Genomic DNA, 14,486 nt, shown 5'->3' on the forward strand with positions numbered 1-14,486 from the left:
GGTCAAAGGGAGACAAGGCAACGCCAGAAGCGAGAAGCAGAAAGCACTCTACTGGTCAAGCACTTAAAAGCCACAAGGTCTTTCACTCTTCTAAGTGCCAGCATCTTTTCAAAAAGTATATATTGAGCAAAATGAGGAAGCCTGGCTGTGGATATTTATTATCTTAATGAAAGAAAACACTGGGATACATAAGGGCACCAAAGTTTGAACTTAGGAACCCACATGTGAATATATTCTTATGAAATATTTTTTTCCCCAAAGCTGGTGGTGAGACCTAGTTCTCAGCATGGTACAGAGGAACTCTAGTTTTCCATTGATTGAGAAATTCTGTCTGTGCTCAAAGGTGAAACCTGCAAAACAGTCCACATGGCACAGTGCCCACATCGGCTGGGGTGGCTCGCAGCCACGCTGCTCCCTCTCTGCTTCCCAAATGTCTTCTGCACCCATAGACCCACCCTGAGGAGTCAGAGAATTTGCTGTATGAAAGCAACAGCCAGTTGTACCCTGGGGTCTGCACAACCCCTATAAATTTCTGTCTGCAAAGGGAAGGAGGGACCATAGCTAGGTAGGGCAACACTGGAAGACATTTTAGGTTTCTTGCTTTCTGCTCTACACCAGTGCCACGAGACCATTTTTTTACCCATTACCTCTTGCAGCTCTTGCTGACAGACACAGATGGGGGTTCACAAGGAGCATGGAGCACAGTGATACCAAACCAGTGATTTGTGCCATTGCGTTTCCGTTCTCCAGCACGGACTTCAGCAAAGACCAGCAGTGAGAGGGTATCTTCTGACCAAACCAAGATCTGGTCCTTCAGAATCCCACCATGACTTCATTCAATGTTTTCTTCTTCTTCTTCTAATAGCCAGTATATTCCTATGCTCTAACCTTTCTCCATCCCCAACAGGTCTTTTTTAGGGGCATCACGGTCAATGCAGTGCGAGGATTCCCAGTGAGTTCAGCCATGTTTCTTGGCTATGAACTTTCCCTCAAAGCAATGAAAAGAGACCAAACTGAGACCAATCCTTAACTTCCAGGTCAGCTCATAAAGACCCTTTAGCTTTATTAAAATTTGAGAATTAATCTTTGAATCAAATGGAGTTGCAATGGTATAGATCTTCTGAAAGTCAGATAACTTACAGGGGTACCTGCATCTGAATAGTCAAACACTTTCCAAATTTGGGTCTGTGGGATTTGGAGCAGAAAATAGATGTGCTGATGGATTTTGGTTTTATTCCAGATCTCCTGGAATTTCACTGCAATCTGTTGCGATTGTTTTGATTAGTATGAATCAGAAAAGAAAAACCGAGAGTATTCTCTAACATTTTATAAGTTTTGAAACACCATTCTCACTAAAATCCCTGCACAGTATCCTTTCCTCCCTTGATCCATCCACAAAGACCTGAAATTAAACCCTTCCAAAGTGTCTTGACTATCAACTCACAGTTGTACTCTTTCACTCATAAACCTAGGGTTGCATAAAGGAGCAGCATTAAAAATACCTGATTAAAGAGACTTTTTTAGCAGTTAAATACTCAAGAATATTCTTGGCAGTCTTTGCTGTTTTCTGCAGTACTTCATAAACCTCCTTCCTTCTTATTTCAAAAGCGTTGCCAGGAAGACCCGAAAGTCTCCTACTCTCCTGAGCCGAATCAGCAGTGTGGTGTTGGTGAGGGCTCAGCTGCTCTGACCGAAGACTCCAGTCCTGCACCCACAGCATCTGCTTTCTCTTCTGCCATGGACTTAGTCCCTGGAGGACTCAAAAAACTGCACCAGCTCAATCAAATCCAAAGACCATTTTCTTATCAAATCTCTGTTGTCTAAGAGCACCTTAATAATTCCCATGGCAGTGTTGGGCTTTTTCACCGATGACGTTTTTCCTATTGAGCCGAGAGAACAACTTACTTCCCTCACCCACACGGGTGAGATCATACCCAAACGCAGCCCATCCGACATCAGCCAAGGGAGTGTCTTTTGTACAACGCTGCGTATAATGCTCCTCTTTTTTGTGAGCAAGGAAAGGAGGAGGTGTGGTGGGTGTGCAGGTGCTTTTCGTGTAGAAAGGTCGGGACACCCACAAAATCCTAGCTTGCTCTCAGGATCAAAGACATAGATGACTCCACCCGTACAAACAGATACTCGTGTTTTACATCACAGAACTCTCCTGTTCGCCACAATTTATCATGGTATCATGAAAAAAAAAAAAAAATGCGAAGGGCTTCAACAACTTCAGTTTGTTATCCGAGTTATAAGTTAAATTGGGAAAGAAGGGAATGTTAAATTCAGAGACTAAACTGCTCTTTTTCTTCAAAAAACAATAAAGCAAGTCTGCACTGCATATAGATGGCTGCCTACTCACCTTGTGTAGCCCTCCAGGGACCTGCTAGCGGTGTCTCGTTAGACCTTCTGATCTCCCTGGCTTGCCAACTGCCAAATCCTGCAGACATCACTTTGCAGCCTTGAGAGACCATCACCAAAGGATGTCTCTTTAAGGGATGCAGAGTTTAACCCAAAATATTCTCTAAACTACACAAGCCAGCTTCAGACCCCCAGCTCTTTGCTGCAGTCCCACTGAGACAAGTGGGGCAGACCCAGGTCTCTCTTTGCTCTACCTCAGCCTTTCAATTATTCCAAGATCTTTTACATCGTGATTATTTGTTTATGCTGTTAAGTATCTCCACGCTTTATTTTCTAAGCGTGGAGCTTCTGATGCCAAAACCCAAGAAGAACCAGCTCTGCTGGGACAAGAGGACTCTGGTGGCACCCTCAGGAGATGCTGAGAGATAACAGCCCATGTGACATGGGGGACAGTCTGGGACAACACTGTCCTCGGGGAAACGTGTGGTTACCCCCATCTTCACCTGGAGAGAAAAAAAAAAAAAAAAAAAGCCCAGCAACAGCAGTTTTAGCAGATGGCCTTAAAAGAAGTTTCTGAAGGCAACCAGGAGCAGCTGTGCAGCCTTCCTCCATAAAAGGAGAAGGAAAGAGAAACTCTTGTGTCTTCTTCCCTGAATGAATGGAGGAATTGGCGATAAAACTTGAAGACCTCAGTAGAAAGTGCCTAAAAACTTGGGTCTGGAGCAGCACTCAGAAACGGGGTCCCCAACCTTGGGCTCCTCTTCACTGGGGCCCAAGTTGAGAACAGAAGTGTGGCTTCCCCCAGAACTGGCCTTAGAAAGTGGGAGAAACAGCTGGTGTTACTTCATCTCAGGACTTGCAGGTGAGGAGGCTCACAGTGCCTTTGAGCTTGGAAAGAACACAGGGAACCGTTTTTGATAAACAGTATGGCTAAAATTGATGAGCCTTCACACAAGTATTTGTTGCTGGCTGCATTTAAGGATTCATCCTTTCCATGTTGCCTGTTTTAATACACATATGTCAAACATGTTCTTTAGATGCATAATATCATATGTCTCCAGGGATAATACTGGGGGAGACTCATTTTTCAGTGCAAATAAATGATGTTGCTTATCTGCCTGCATTATGTAAAATGCACCATGAATTAATTAAACTGATAAGGTTTGCAACAAGCTGTGTATCTGAATGATCCTGCCCTCACAGTGCCCAGGTTTGGTCTGTTTAGTGCTCCCCGGGGCATAAAGCCCTGAGATCCATGTAGGAGTTTTGTGGTGATTTTTTTTTTTTTTTCTGATGTTCTTCATCCAGTTAAACCAGTTTTGAGATGGATGCCCAGGATTTACTTGCATAAAACTCTTGTGTAACACCCACCTGCCAGAAGGAGCTGTCGGGGAGAGCTGTGGACTACCTGGTGTAGCAAGGGAGCAGAGGTACAGGAAGTTTTTAATATAAAACATGAAAAGTGGGAAGTGAATGAAAAGCTTTGGCCACATGATGGCATCCTTGTCCGTGGCAGTGCATGGCCATGTGCCGCTCGCTGGAGCTGCCAGACAATTTCTGTCTGTCTTGCTCCATTCAACACCGAGTCCAGGTTTGCTGCCAGACCAGCACACGCTCCCTTCCCAACAGCAGCCCCACGCTGGGCAGAGTGCAGGGGATTTTGGGGTGCCCCTGCCTGGCAGAGGGGGAGGCAAGCCCTGGATGCGCTGGCTCATCAGTGTATCACCCCGTCAGCATTCCTGGACAAACCACGAGCGAGGCAAAGCAACGCTGGGCTGGAGCACGAGGGTTTCGAGGGTGACAGCAGCCCTGGCCGCTGTGCAGGTCGGGCTGATGCTGGGTCGGGCACAGCAGGGTTGAGTCACGCAGGTTTTGGGGCACAGCACTTTGTGTTATGGTTGTACTCATTGCTGTGATTGATCACAGTGGATCCCTGCATGCGGAGCCCGATAAATAATTTAGTCTTGCTTTTGAAGTAGTGAGCAAGTGGCTGCATCACCAAGGAACGAGGCCCAGTGGTGGGGTTGGGTGATGCTGCAGGGGTCAGCCCCATGTCTTAGAGATGAGGGATGGCAATTACAATTTATGCACACAGAGACTTGACAGGTCTATGTCTTCTGAATGATTTTCTTTATGATACATCGAATGCATCAATTTTCAGAGATACTATCAGTATCACTCATCATTGACAGAAGTGTAAGATCTCTAAGGGATCCTCTTTGGGGACCTGGTGATGGGAGTTTAAAACAGTGCCTTGCCTGGCAGGCAAACAGCTTGATTCAAAAATACAGCTGATTCAAATCCCTTGTATAGGGCACTGATTGCACATGTTGGTGATTTTGTCCCTGAATTACAAAAAAGAAAAATCCTTCGTGTCAACAGAACTCAGGATACAGACCTGCTCCTCTGTTGGTGCTGTGGCCGTAGTGACCTGCCATCAGTGGCACATTCCCCAGCACCATGCACACCGGAGTGGAAGAAGCCATCTGCTTGATAGCTTCTTCACAGATGCCCCCAGAGCCCCACATTTCTAAGATAAATGCAGGAAATCCTGAAATTGGTAACAAATGCAAAGGGAGACCAGAAGGACCAGGGATACCTACTTCTATGTTTTTCTTGCCTGGAATATGAAAGCATAGATCAGACCTGTCATGCCTCAAGTAAGTCTGTAATTGCTTGATTCTCATGTTGCTGGTGGTGTTCCAGCTCTTACAACACCCCATATTACTTAATGAGGCTGTGCAGCTGTTTTTCCCTGTTTATACACAGTGTAGTGCTATGGAAGGAAAAAAAGATAACAGTAGCTTATTTCCCCATTTGGAAAAAAAAAAAAAAAAAAAAAGGGAATCAATTTCCCAGTGAAAAGCTAATTTTCTGGAAAACAGCCCTGACCTGGAGGAAGGTCTTTGATGCTGGGAGAAGCTTTGTGATGCCCATGGGGTGTGAGGTGGGAGCAGGCTGGGAGTGCCCTCTGGCCAGGAGGCAAGGAGAGGGCTACCTCACCGCCCTGCTTCTGCATCCCCGCTGCTGCTGGGCACCCATAATGTCCCCGAGTCCTTCTCCCAGGCAGGGTGCAGCTGCCATCCTGTGCAGGAGCTCACTCCCAGCAGCCTGAGTGCCTGCTGACGCCCTGCCCGTGATGGCTCCGGGCCAGGCTGACATTTTCTCACGCCTTGGGAATCCCTGCCTGGTGTGTCCACGTCTTGGGGAAGGTGAGATCACCCATCTCGGTTTCTCTTTTTCTGTTGTACTCTTAAGACAGAGGAGTAGGTGATGCCCTTGCAGACATTAAGATATTATCTTACTGGTTTATCTAAAGCTCACTGTTTTATTCTGGTAGAGATTTCTCTCCTAGACATTGCATTCATGTACGCCAAGAAGGCCAATGCCTGTCTTGTACCTGTGAAGAAAAAGGTGGAGTCGGAAGAAATGGTGAGATCCAAGGAGACAAGTGGGAAGAAGTTTGAGCTGCTAAATTGAATATAAACTGCACAAGAATAGCTTCCTTTGAAGCCATCTTCTTCCTACATATGCTCTTATAATGATTCATAGACAGATCACTGCCAACTTAGTTAAGTAGCGTGTAAAGTTTCCTTCCAAATCTAAGGAATTAAGCTGTGTAGTGAGGGGAAATTTAAGTAGTTAGTGCTTTTCAAAGCAGTTTTCATAAACTGTAGATCCTGTGACAGCTCCAGAATCAGACACTAGTGGAACCACCGACCTGTTAAGAGCCATACATGCAGCAGAAGGAAAGGATCTTTTCAAGGGGGTATCAGAGGTCGCATACGAGGTTTCACTGTAAGATATAAAATGCTGGATATATCAAGAAATCCTTTCTTAGTATAGGTGAAATACTATGGCTGCTGGACTGTAGAACACCAAATCTCTGCAAAGAATAGGAAGGCTTTCTTGAGTGATGGAGGAAGCAATGGATAACCTTGGGTCACAAGGAGAAATATCTGGAGAAAGAAGAACCTTGCAGCTGGGGAAGCACAGGCTTGAGACTGCCCTGCTGCCAACACCCGGTGCTTCAGCACTGGCACCTACGTGGCTTCGCCTGATGTAAAAGCACCAGGACTTACGTTGTTCATCTTCACAGATTGGATCGGCTCAGGGTCTATTCCCCATGTCTCATAACATTTTAGCAAGAGCGTAGCCTACTTTACACATCGCGTAGAAAATCCTGCCAACTCTTATGGAAGAGGGCCAACCATTCTTACTCATGCAACTAGGTGTGAACCAATATCCGTGCTTATTTTGTTATTAAATTGTGATTACCATCTTCCAATCAAGCAGACTGCAGGTGGTTTTTCAATGCTTACAGCATGGAAAACAAGCTGCAGTGCGGGTCTGGCTGGTGGAGGGCGCTAACGCAGCCACGGAGTGAATGTCTTGCGCCGTCTGTCTGTCCTGCATGTCCAACCTTCCTCTGTGTGCTGTGCTGCGAGGGAAACCTCACAGTGGGATAAGCAAGGCAGGGTGAGTGGACTTACGATCTGAGAGCTCTGTAACGTGTCTCTTTCCTTGTGTGCAAGCGGTCAGGCTCACAGAAGAGGATGTTGAAGTGAAAGCAATGGCATCAGGAAAACCTTAACATACAAGACAACTGGTGACCTTTGTGGACAATTCCCATTTTCTTCTGCTTACTCTGGGGACTGTTGGTACTAAGACGCACTTGCACGGCTGGCATGTTGCTGTCAGGGCTTTTTGATTTTAGATGCCGCAGCTCTTGCTAAATACCATTGCAACACGGAAAGCTTGGCTCCCCTGCTAGAAAACCCAGGAAAGCTCTGGTGACTGTACTGTTGCCTGAAACAAGGATGACTTGCAGCTCTGAAGGTCCCTCTCAGACGTGCTCCCCCATCTCACAGCTCCTGAGCACCACTAGTTGGCTAGTTTAAATTAAATTAAAACTCTTCAGAAAGTAGTAGGAGCTCCATTACGTAGAGGAGCTGACACAAGTCCTGAGGACATCCCGTGGTCCATCTGCTAGGACAGAGCAGAGCACGCAGCTGTTAGGAGGTGCCGTTGCCCTCTTCAAGCTGTCACGTGAAACGTTCCCTCTGTTCATCTGGATTTTACAGCTTTCTGTCATAGGCAATCTCGCTATTACTATGCAGTGGTCTACCCTTCCGTGAAGGAATGAGAATGACCCTATTTTCCTTTATTTTACACTAGCGTATGTCATCTTTATCTAAAAGAAAGGGAAAAAAAAAATACTCCAAGCCACCTTATCTCTGGAAAATTAAACTACCAATAGCATCTCTTCATTTGTGGTTTTGCAAGCCCTTGATCTATACAGCACATGTAAAACAAGCTGATATGTTATCTTGGTGTTTCTCTTCTACAGGGAGTCTTTCTTCCTACATTAAAAAACCCCCAAACCGTACAAAGTTTCTTGGAAACACTACAATGAGATGCAAATTCTCTCAATGAGAATGCAGATTCTCTCATGAGAACTCAGAAGATCTGGAGGTTTATGCTAACTGGGTTAAAATACTGATGTGGAAATTGGATGTTTGTGAAGCATTTTCAGTCAAGCTATCATCAGAATAGGTGCATTAGAAGAGAATACATCCCAGAGTATTTACACATAAACCAAAAATGTACAGGATATTAGATGAGGATTTCCAGAGGAGCCAGAGGGAACCGCCTGTAGGAGACTACAGAAATATACTGGGAGAGGTTTTTTGTGTTCGCCTTTTCTAAATACCTGTTCTGGGCTGGAATCTTACAATTCTGTCACTTGAAAGTTGTGATGTTGAACCCGGCACACCCACGGGATGTGCTGCCCGGGTGTTGGCAGTACCCCTGGCTGATGGAGCGCTCTGCCTCCTTCTGTCCTCTGCTCATCCACTGCACCCTTTAGCGTGTAGGAAGTGATAGGAAGAGCGGGGACATACGATCCGCTGAAGTATGGTCCATGCCCAGGCCGACCACAGGCAGTTTCCCCACTCAGGTTTCCCAATGGCAATGTAGGGGATGTTTCTATGGGTTCATGCAGCCACTACCTTTCAGCTTGGCGACCTGTATTAAAAATCCTGGGTTTCAGTTCTCTGTCTTGTGTCTGATTTTTCCAGCCAGAAATCTTTAAAGGGAACAAAAAAAAAAACTCAGAAAGACCAGACTTAGCATTGGTGGCTCTCCACTTTGACAGTTGGCCTTATGATGCTTGAGGGTTTGTGACCTCAGAGGGAAGTGAACTCACACAGTTGCCTTCCTACCTACTGCCATTTGGCTGCTACTGAATTTATTTTTTTGAGTGATGGTTGAAGAACCTCTATGTCCTTTCTACATTTTGGCCTGTGTTGCTTAAAGGGAAAGAAACAAAGGGAGATCAGATACCTAGACATGAGGACAAAAAATAAACTGCTGATTGCATTTAACACACAAATGACAACGTACCTGTGAAAATATCTTGCTGCAGCTCGTCATCAAAATTAAGACTTTTAAAATATTAAAACTAAATATTTAAAGATTATATAAAAAAGCTGGTCTTTTTGCTGGGATGGCAGCAAATATTATTTTCCATGGTCTCTGGATCAGCCTCTAAATGCCAAAATAGAGCCTAACCTCTCCAAAGAGAAGCCATAACTGGTGCCACTCACTTCTGTGCCCGATCCACTGCTGCTCTAACCTATACATGGAAAGTTCTTTCTCTGACAGTTTGATTTCTGGTGATATCTGATTCACTGTAAACTGAATAGAGCTTCTCCAGTGACCTACTTGCCCTGGAGCAACAACAACATTAGACAGATCTCATTAAGCAATCAAATAGAAATTAAAAGACGTAGAGATAGCGCTGGCACCCCTGGCAGATAGAGACTGCGGGGAGGAACCACAGGCTCGGGGAGCAGCTCTGGAAGCTCTGCTATTCTGATTTTCAACTAGTAACAAAAATACAGATCTTGTCCCTTCGGGCTATAGGCCTGGGAAGAAGTTACCTGCTCTGCTCACTGTCCAGTGAACATAATTACAACTCATGCACGGAAAGGTCCTAATTAATGCATCTTGCATACAATTTATGCCACCAATCGCTTTCGCCTACAGAGCACAGCAGCTGCATTGAGACATCATTCCTTAGGTGAAGAGGCCCCAGAGACCCTGCTAAGGTTATCAGATTCTGTAAAATCCTTGCAAAGTCATAGCGTAGCAGCTATCGGGCAAAATGGGATTCCTAATGAACCTATTTTTCTTAAAAACAAGAAGCAGCAGAAACTCCTGGCTGTCACGAAAACGTCCCCATGGCACATTACCATATTTCTTGCACAACCTTGGCTAAATCAAAGACACTTGTGAATTCTTTCCCTTTAAAGCCATGCAAAATAAATTTTTTTAAGCATCGGAGAAACCAAGCTTCCCATAGATGTTACAGATCATTTATTTCCTTCAGGAATTTATGCTTCGAACCAATTGTTCTAGTTCTTGCTGTGGGGCTTTGCTGGCTGAAGAAACAGAGAGTAGCACACCCATTGCTTTACTTGAGCACAAAGCTGTTTCCTCAAGGGAGACCTACCTGTCATGGAAGTCTCTTTATTGCTTTTTAGGGAATCTCAGGCTCTTGATCACAAATCAGTGATTTTAGCCCTTCTCTAACCGCCCGGAGCCTTGGAAGATGCCACTGCCTGGCTCATGAACACCATCCCTCCCCACAACATGCTTTTGTGCATCTGTTGATCATAATGTAGCCTGCTGCCAGCTTTAACTTGCCAAGGGAGGATCTCTGGCTTTTTCTAGGTGTTCCCTGGGGCCTGCGTCAAAGCTGTATCTGTCTAATGGGATGTACACTCCTCACACTAAATCAACCAGGGACAAACCTCAGAGAAAAAGCAGGGAGCATCCGCCCCAGCCCCGAGCTGGTGCTCGGTGTGCAGGCAAAAAGGCAGGGGCAGGAGCAGCAGGCAGGTCCTCCTCTGCTCCCCTTGGCGTGCGGGCAGGCAGGGGAGCTGCACCTGGCCAGATAAATCCTGTGGTGGTAGGCAAATGCCAGAGAAAAAACAGCAAATTGAAACCTGATGTTTTCTCTTTTCAGGGCAGTTTCCAGCAGGATTGCACTCATCCTTCAGCCAGGCTGACCAGCAGAAGGCTCAAGCTTTTGGAGAAGATCTTGGAGGCATAACAGGATTTGAGGTGTAACAGGAGGGAAGCCTAAAAGTCAACACTGGGGATCTAAAAGAAATCTGAGGGGATGCCACTTGCTCTGCCAAGGTGTGCAACTTGAAAAGAAGGAAACCTCTGTGGCCAGAGAAAGCTCTAGCAGACATTCAACCCAATTTGGAGACTCCATCTGAGAGAATTTCCAAGTCAATACCATTTTGGTCACCTAGGACTGCTTTTGCATCCTCTTTTTTCTGCTTAGAAGGGGACAGGGTGTGACATTGCAGTCAGTGTTTGCAGCCGGAGGGCCCGATCTGAGCCTGCACCTGCACTGGGAAGAGGTGAGATCACAAGTCAAGGACTATGGGATCACTCTCTGGATGCAGCAGCTGTAATTCAGCATGACAACTTCTCCAGGCAACTCCATCCGTTTGTCTGTCTGCTCACCAAACCCCTGCAACCTTACTGTCTTTCCTTGAGAAAGGTCCTGCTCTGAATCCAAGGGGAAGCCACTTTGCAGCCTGTCGGTGTGTTTTCTCAGGAATTTTGGCAATGCTGAACATTATTGTCTCTTTGCTTTCATGGAACTATAATTTACATAAGCACAGGAGACAAACCCCACATCTGAAAAAAAAATGCTTTCGTAGATTTTTTAACCATTGTTTCCTGTTGGGGTGTAATATCATAATGTTCAAATTAATCACTTCTGAGGAGCAGTTGTGAATTTCCGCAGTACCAAAGAAAAGTCACTGCAGTAGGTGACTCAATTCCACGTTTGATTTCTCTAAAATGCTGTCCAAGCTAGTGGGAAAAAATAGTGGGCACCCGGTATCAGTTTTATAATTGGGTTTTTCCATATTAGAATGGGAATTTTGTGAAGACTCAATTAAAAGGAGTGTCCTCCTATTCTTCTGTCACCCATCAGACTGAGTTGTACATGAATGCCAGCATGCTGTCATACATTCTCTTCTCTTGTTTGCTGCTCTCTGTGCAAGCACAGAATTGCAGCGTCCGTGAAATTATCCGGCATACAGAACGTCTGCTTGTAAGTGGCTGTTTAGCACTTTAATTCTGTAAAAATGCATGCTTGTAAATCATGAATACTGATTTCTCACTTGTTATTCTTTCAGAGGGAAAGTTCTGTAAGTTGTCCATGTAGGGAGACAGCTGTCAGTGTGAGTACACCAATTTTGAGACTATGATGAAACTGAACAGAAATGTACTTGTGTGTTGAATGCTAACAATGCTGCATTTTAATGCTCACTCTTTTCATTTTCAGTCATGTTCATGTCTTCCCATTGCTGAGGTAAATTTTTTTTTTTTTTTAAGCTATTGTAGGTGTTAAAGAAGTTTGGTATTAACTGAGTTTAAGTTTGTTCATTTTGTTCCTTATCTAACTTTTGCTTTCGGTTATGAAGAAGATTGCAATACATTAGCAGCAGCAAAACTGATCTTGATGAATAGTGATGGGGAGGGAAGCAGAAGTCCTCCCATTATCAGTGCAATCAGAAGCAAGCCCGGAGTCAGAAAAAAGTCCTCTGTGGGCTTGCCTTACAAATCAAAAGATACAGGTTCTTGCTTTGAAAATCTCTGCCAGACCTTGTTTTATGGTTAGGTACCTAAATACTGAGTGAACCCAGGCCGGAGATGTCAGGTCTCGGCTGCTTAGCTCTAGCTGTATCAAACACTATTTCATTTTTGTAAGCCTCCTCAGATATGGTGAAATCCAGCATTAGCTGAAAGTATATTTCAGAGAGGTTATTTTTACGGTTTGAGGTTTTCTGAGAGATGTGTGACAGGTGTTTCTTATGGCATATATGATGATTGAGTGTTTTACAAGCCTGCCCCCAAATTCTTTTACCAGTTTTCAATAGAATCCAAAATGTTACATTTAACTGTGACATGCTGCCACGTTTAGGAATACCTATTTCTTCTTTCTGTAGATAAACACAAAATGAACTCTAGCTTTTTCTAACACCTCCTTCGTTTAACAGCCTGGCCACGAATTGGCGTGCTTTGTGGAAGGAACTGAACACATGCTGAAGAACAACGTATCTTCAAACGCAGTAATCGAAAGGCTTAATCTAACCTTTCAGACTCAACTGGATAGAAACCTCTGCAAAGTAAGATTTTCCTTACTTTTGATCTGTCTTTCACTAAAGAAAGGATTTATATATATATATATATATATATATATATATATATATAATTTAAACGCTTTTAGCTGTCTGATTAATTTTGAATGTGTTATAAATACTCGGTTTCTGCAGGAGCCAGATGTGATAGCTGCCACATGCGTGAGGCAATGGAAAGCTGTCAGAACTGGCAGAGGGAGCAGGGACACGGGTTCTGCCCCACTGTGCCCTTTCCCTTCTCCAAACCCCTTTAGCATGAGGACCTTTAAACACATATCTCTGGGAGAGCAGCTCTATTTAAATTGCTTTTCTATTGTCCTTTCTCAAAATGTGTTTCTACACTCAATCGGAATGGTATAAAACCAGAGAGTAGATGTGCGGAAGCTTCCTGGCTGGGGACAAGCAGGCAGAGGCATCCTTCTCTCCTGGAGCATTAATTCTACTTAAGCTGCAGTTTCTTCAAGGATGCCTGGGCATGAAATACTGCTGTGACCTGCAGCATCTTCAGACTTGAGATGATGCTCAGGAAGACTCCTGAATGCCTTTGCTGAGGCAGTGAAACATCCTAGAATGGCACTGCAACACCGAGCAGACCCATTGCACTAGTCTTACCCCGCTTCTCAAACTGCTCTGCCTGCCCTGTTTTCCATGTTGGAACAGCCTAGTTTAAACTACTTCAGCTGTAACAATATGACAGTCCACTTGTCACCTTCTTAGTCACCATAAAAAAACACTTTGACACTCACTGCTCGAGGAATGGTTCTTTAGGAATTGTTTTTTCAATCTCTGCTTAGCTCCAAAGAATGTGTATTTTAACTGTTTTGTCTAAATCGTTTCTTTTTATAAAACCCGTGCCAACCCCATCTTTGTTCTTTCTTCCATTCACAGAGCCTGGCACGTGGGAAGCAGTGCCAATACAAGACCAAGGGAAATGTGACGGAATTTTTGAATAAAATCCTGAAAACCTATCAAGCAATCAATAAACTTAGAGCTTAAAAAAACCCATAAATTAAAAAGCTTTAAAAAACCCCAAAACTCTTCGATAAGAAGGGGGAACAGAAAAGTTATTTATTGTATTTATTATCCATCTGAAGTATAAAAAGTAGGAATAACAACTGCTAAACCAATAAAACTATAATTTACCTGAGCATCAAAAGTATTCAAGAGTCTTTATTTTGTATGTTCTGTACTTGGTGAAAGGGTTGAACATCCTGTTTTCATACCAGTAGGTGTGCAAAGCTCCATTCCAACAATTTCATTCACATGAGATGCTACAGCAAAATGCATATTCTGACCACTGTATAGCACCTGAAATATTTGTGGATTTTAGAGTCAAACAGAAATTCTGTGTTTTCTTTCTGCATCACATTCATTTTTTGATAATATCTACACACTATGAGTAAGTCACTTAGGTTCTTTCTTGCAAGGCTGCAGATTTTCCTGCCCCAAAACTCATTAACATCTTAACATACAAAAGCAGGACCATACCTAGGGTTAATTACAAATTCTTAATGGGCTTCTGTATTTGGAACATGTTGTGGACGGCTGTTTCTTTCTCAGGACGTATTTAACAGTGGGTTTGAAGAACACCTTTCTGTAGTGCCATGAGCTTGGATATGCTTCTCTATCACCTCTCCACTCAGCTCAACAGAAAGAAAAGAGACAAAAAAGGAGCTTTGCTGGGAAAAACAAAAACAAAACCAAAAACAAAAACAAAAAACCACATATAAGGGGAGACACTTATCTCAGCCACCTATTCCAGCCTTACTAGTGGCTTCTTAGAGCTCTTCACACAAGGGAAATTCCTGAACAGGTGAGAGGTCAGATTTCATCTCCTTTGTGCCTCAGACAGGAACAAAAGAGATGAGGCACCGTATCAGGGCTGGCCTTTGAGAT

General features: G+C 44.2%; 2 protein-coding genes across 7 annotated transcripts in view; both read left to right on the forward strand.

Moving 5' to 3' along the window:
* Positions 1-10,958, forward strand: part of SLC25A48 (solute carrier family 25 member 48) — a 22,657-nt gene extending 11,699 nt beyond the window's left edge. For 3 of the 6 annotated variants that reach the window (XM_026858076.1, XM_026858084.1, XM_026858082.1), the window contains one exon: positions 1,609-3,506. In XM_026858076.1, coding sequence (XP_026713877.1) covers positions 1,609-1,824 — 216 coding nt within the window. In that variant the 3' untranslated portion in view covers positions 1,825-3,506. Of the gene's footprint in view, positions 1-656; positions 751-907; positions 1,038-1,608; positions 3,507-10,390 lie in introns of those variants that run through there. The other 3 variants (XM_026858078.1, XM_026858079.1, XM_026858081.1) reach the window with 3 other exon arrangements.
* A 147-nt stretch (positions 10,959-11,105) lies between these two features.
* On the forward strand, positions 11,106-13,637 carry LOC113485145. The gene is made up of 5 exons (XM_026858085.1): positions 11,106-11,500; positions 11,586-11,630; positions 11,735-11,761; positions 12,450-12,578; positions 13,479-13,637. Exons 1-5 carry the CDS (start codon positions 11,393-11,395, stop codon positions 13,584-13,586), a joined length of 417 nt encoding a protein of 138 aa, XP_026713886.1. The 5' UTR covers positions 11,106-11,392; the 3' UTR covers positions 13,587-13,637.
* Positions 13,638-14,486: the final 849 nt, after the last annotated feature.

Source organism: Athene cunicularia, assembly GCF_003259725.1.
Source record: "Athene cunicularia isolate RWA chromosome 13 unlocalized genomic scaffold, athCun1 chr13_part1, whole genome shotgun sequence".
In the NCBI taxonomy this organism is placed as follows: Eukaryota; Metazoa; Chordata; class Aves; order Strigiformes; family Strigidae; genus Athene; species Athene cunicularia.

What these genes read in the sequence shown, in the direction of transcription:
- LOC113485145 (XM_026858085.1), top strand. Translation starts at nt 11,393, where the DNA reads ATGAATGCCAGCATGCTGTCATACATTCTCTTCTCTTGTTTGCTGCTC. An exon ending in GGCATACAGAACGTCTGCTT is followed by an intron (nt 11,501 to 11,585) that starts GTAAGTGGCTGT and finishes TTATTCTTTCAG; the next exon opens with AGGGAAAGTTCTGTAAGTTG. An exon ending in GTAGGGAGACAGCTGTCAGT is followed by an intron (nt 11,631 to 11,734) that starts GTGAGTACACCA and finishes TTTCATTTTCAG; the next exon opens with TCATGTTCATGTCTTCCCAT.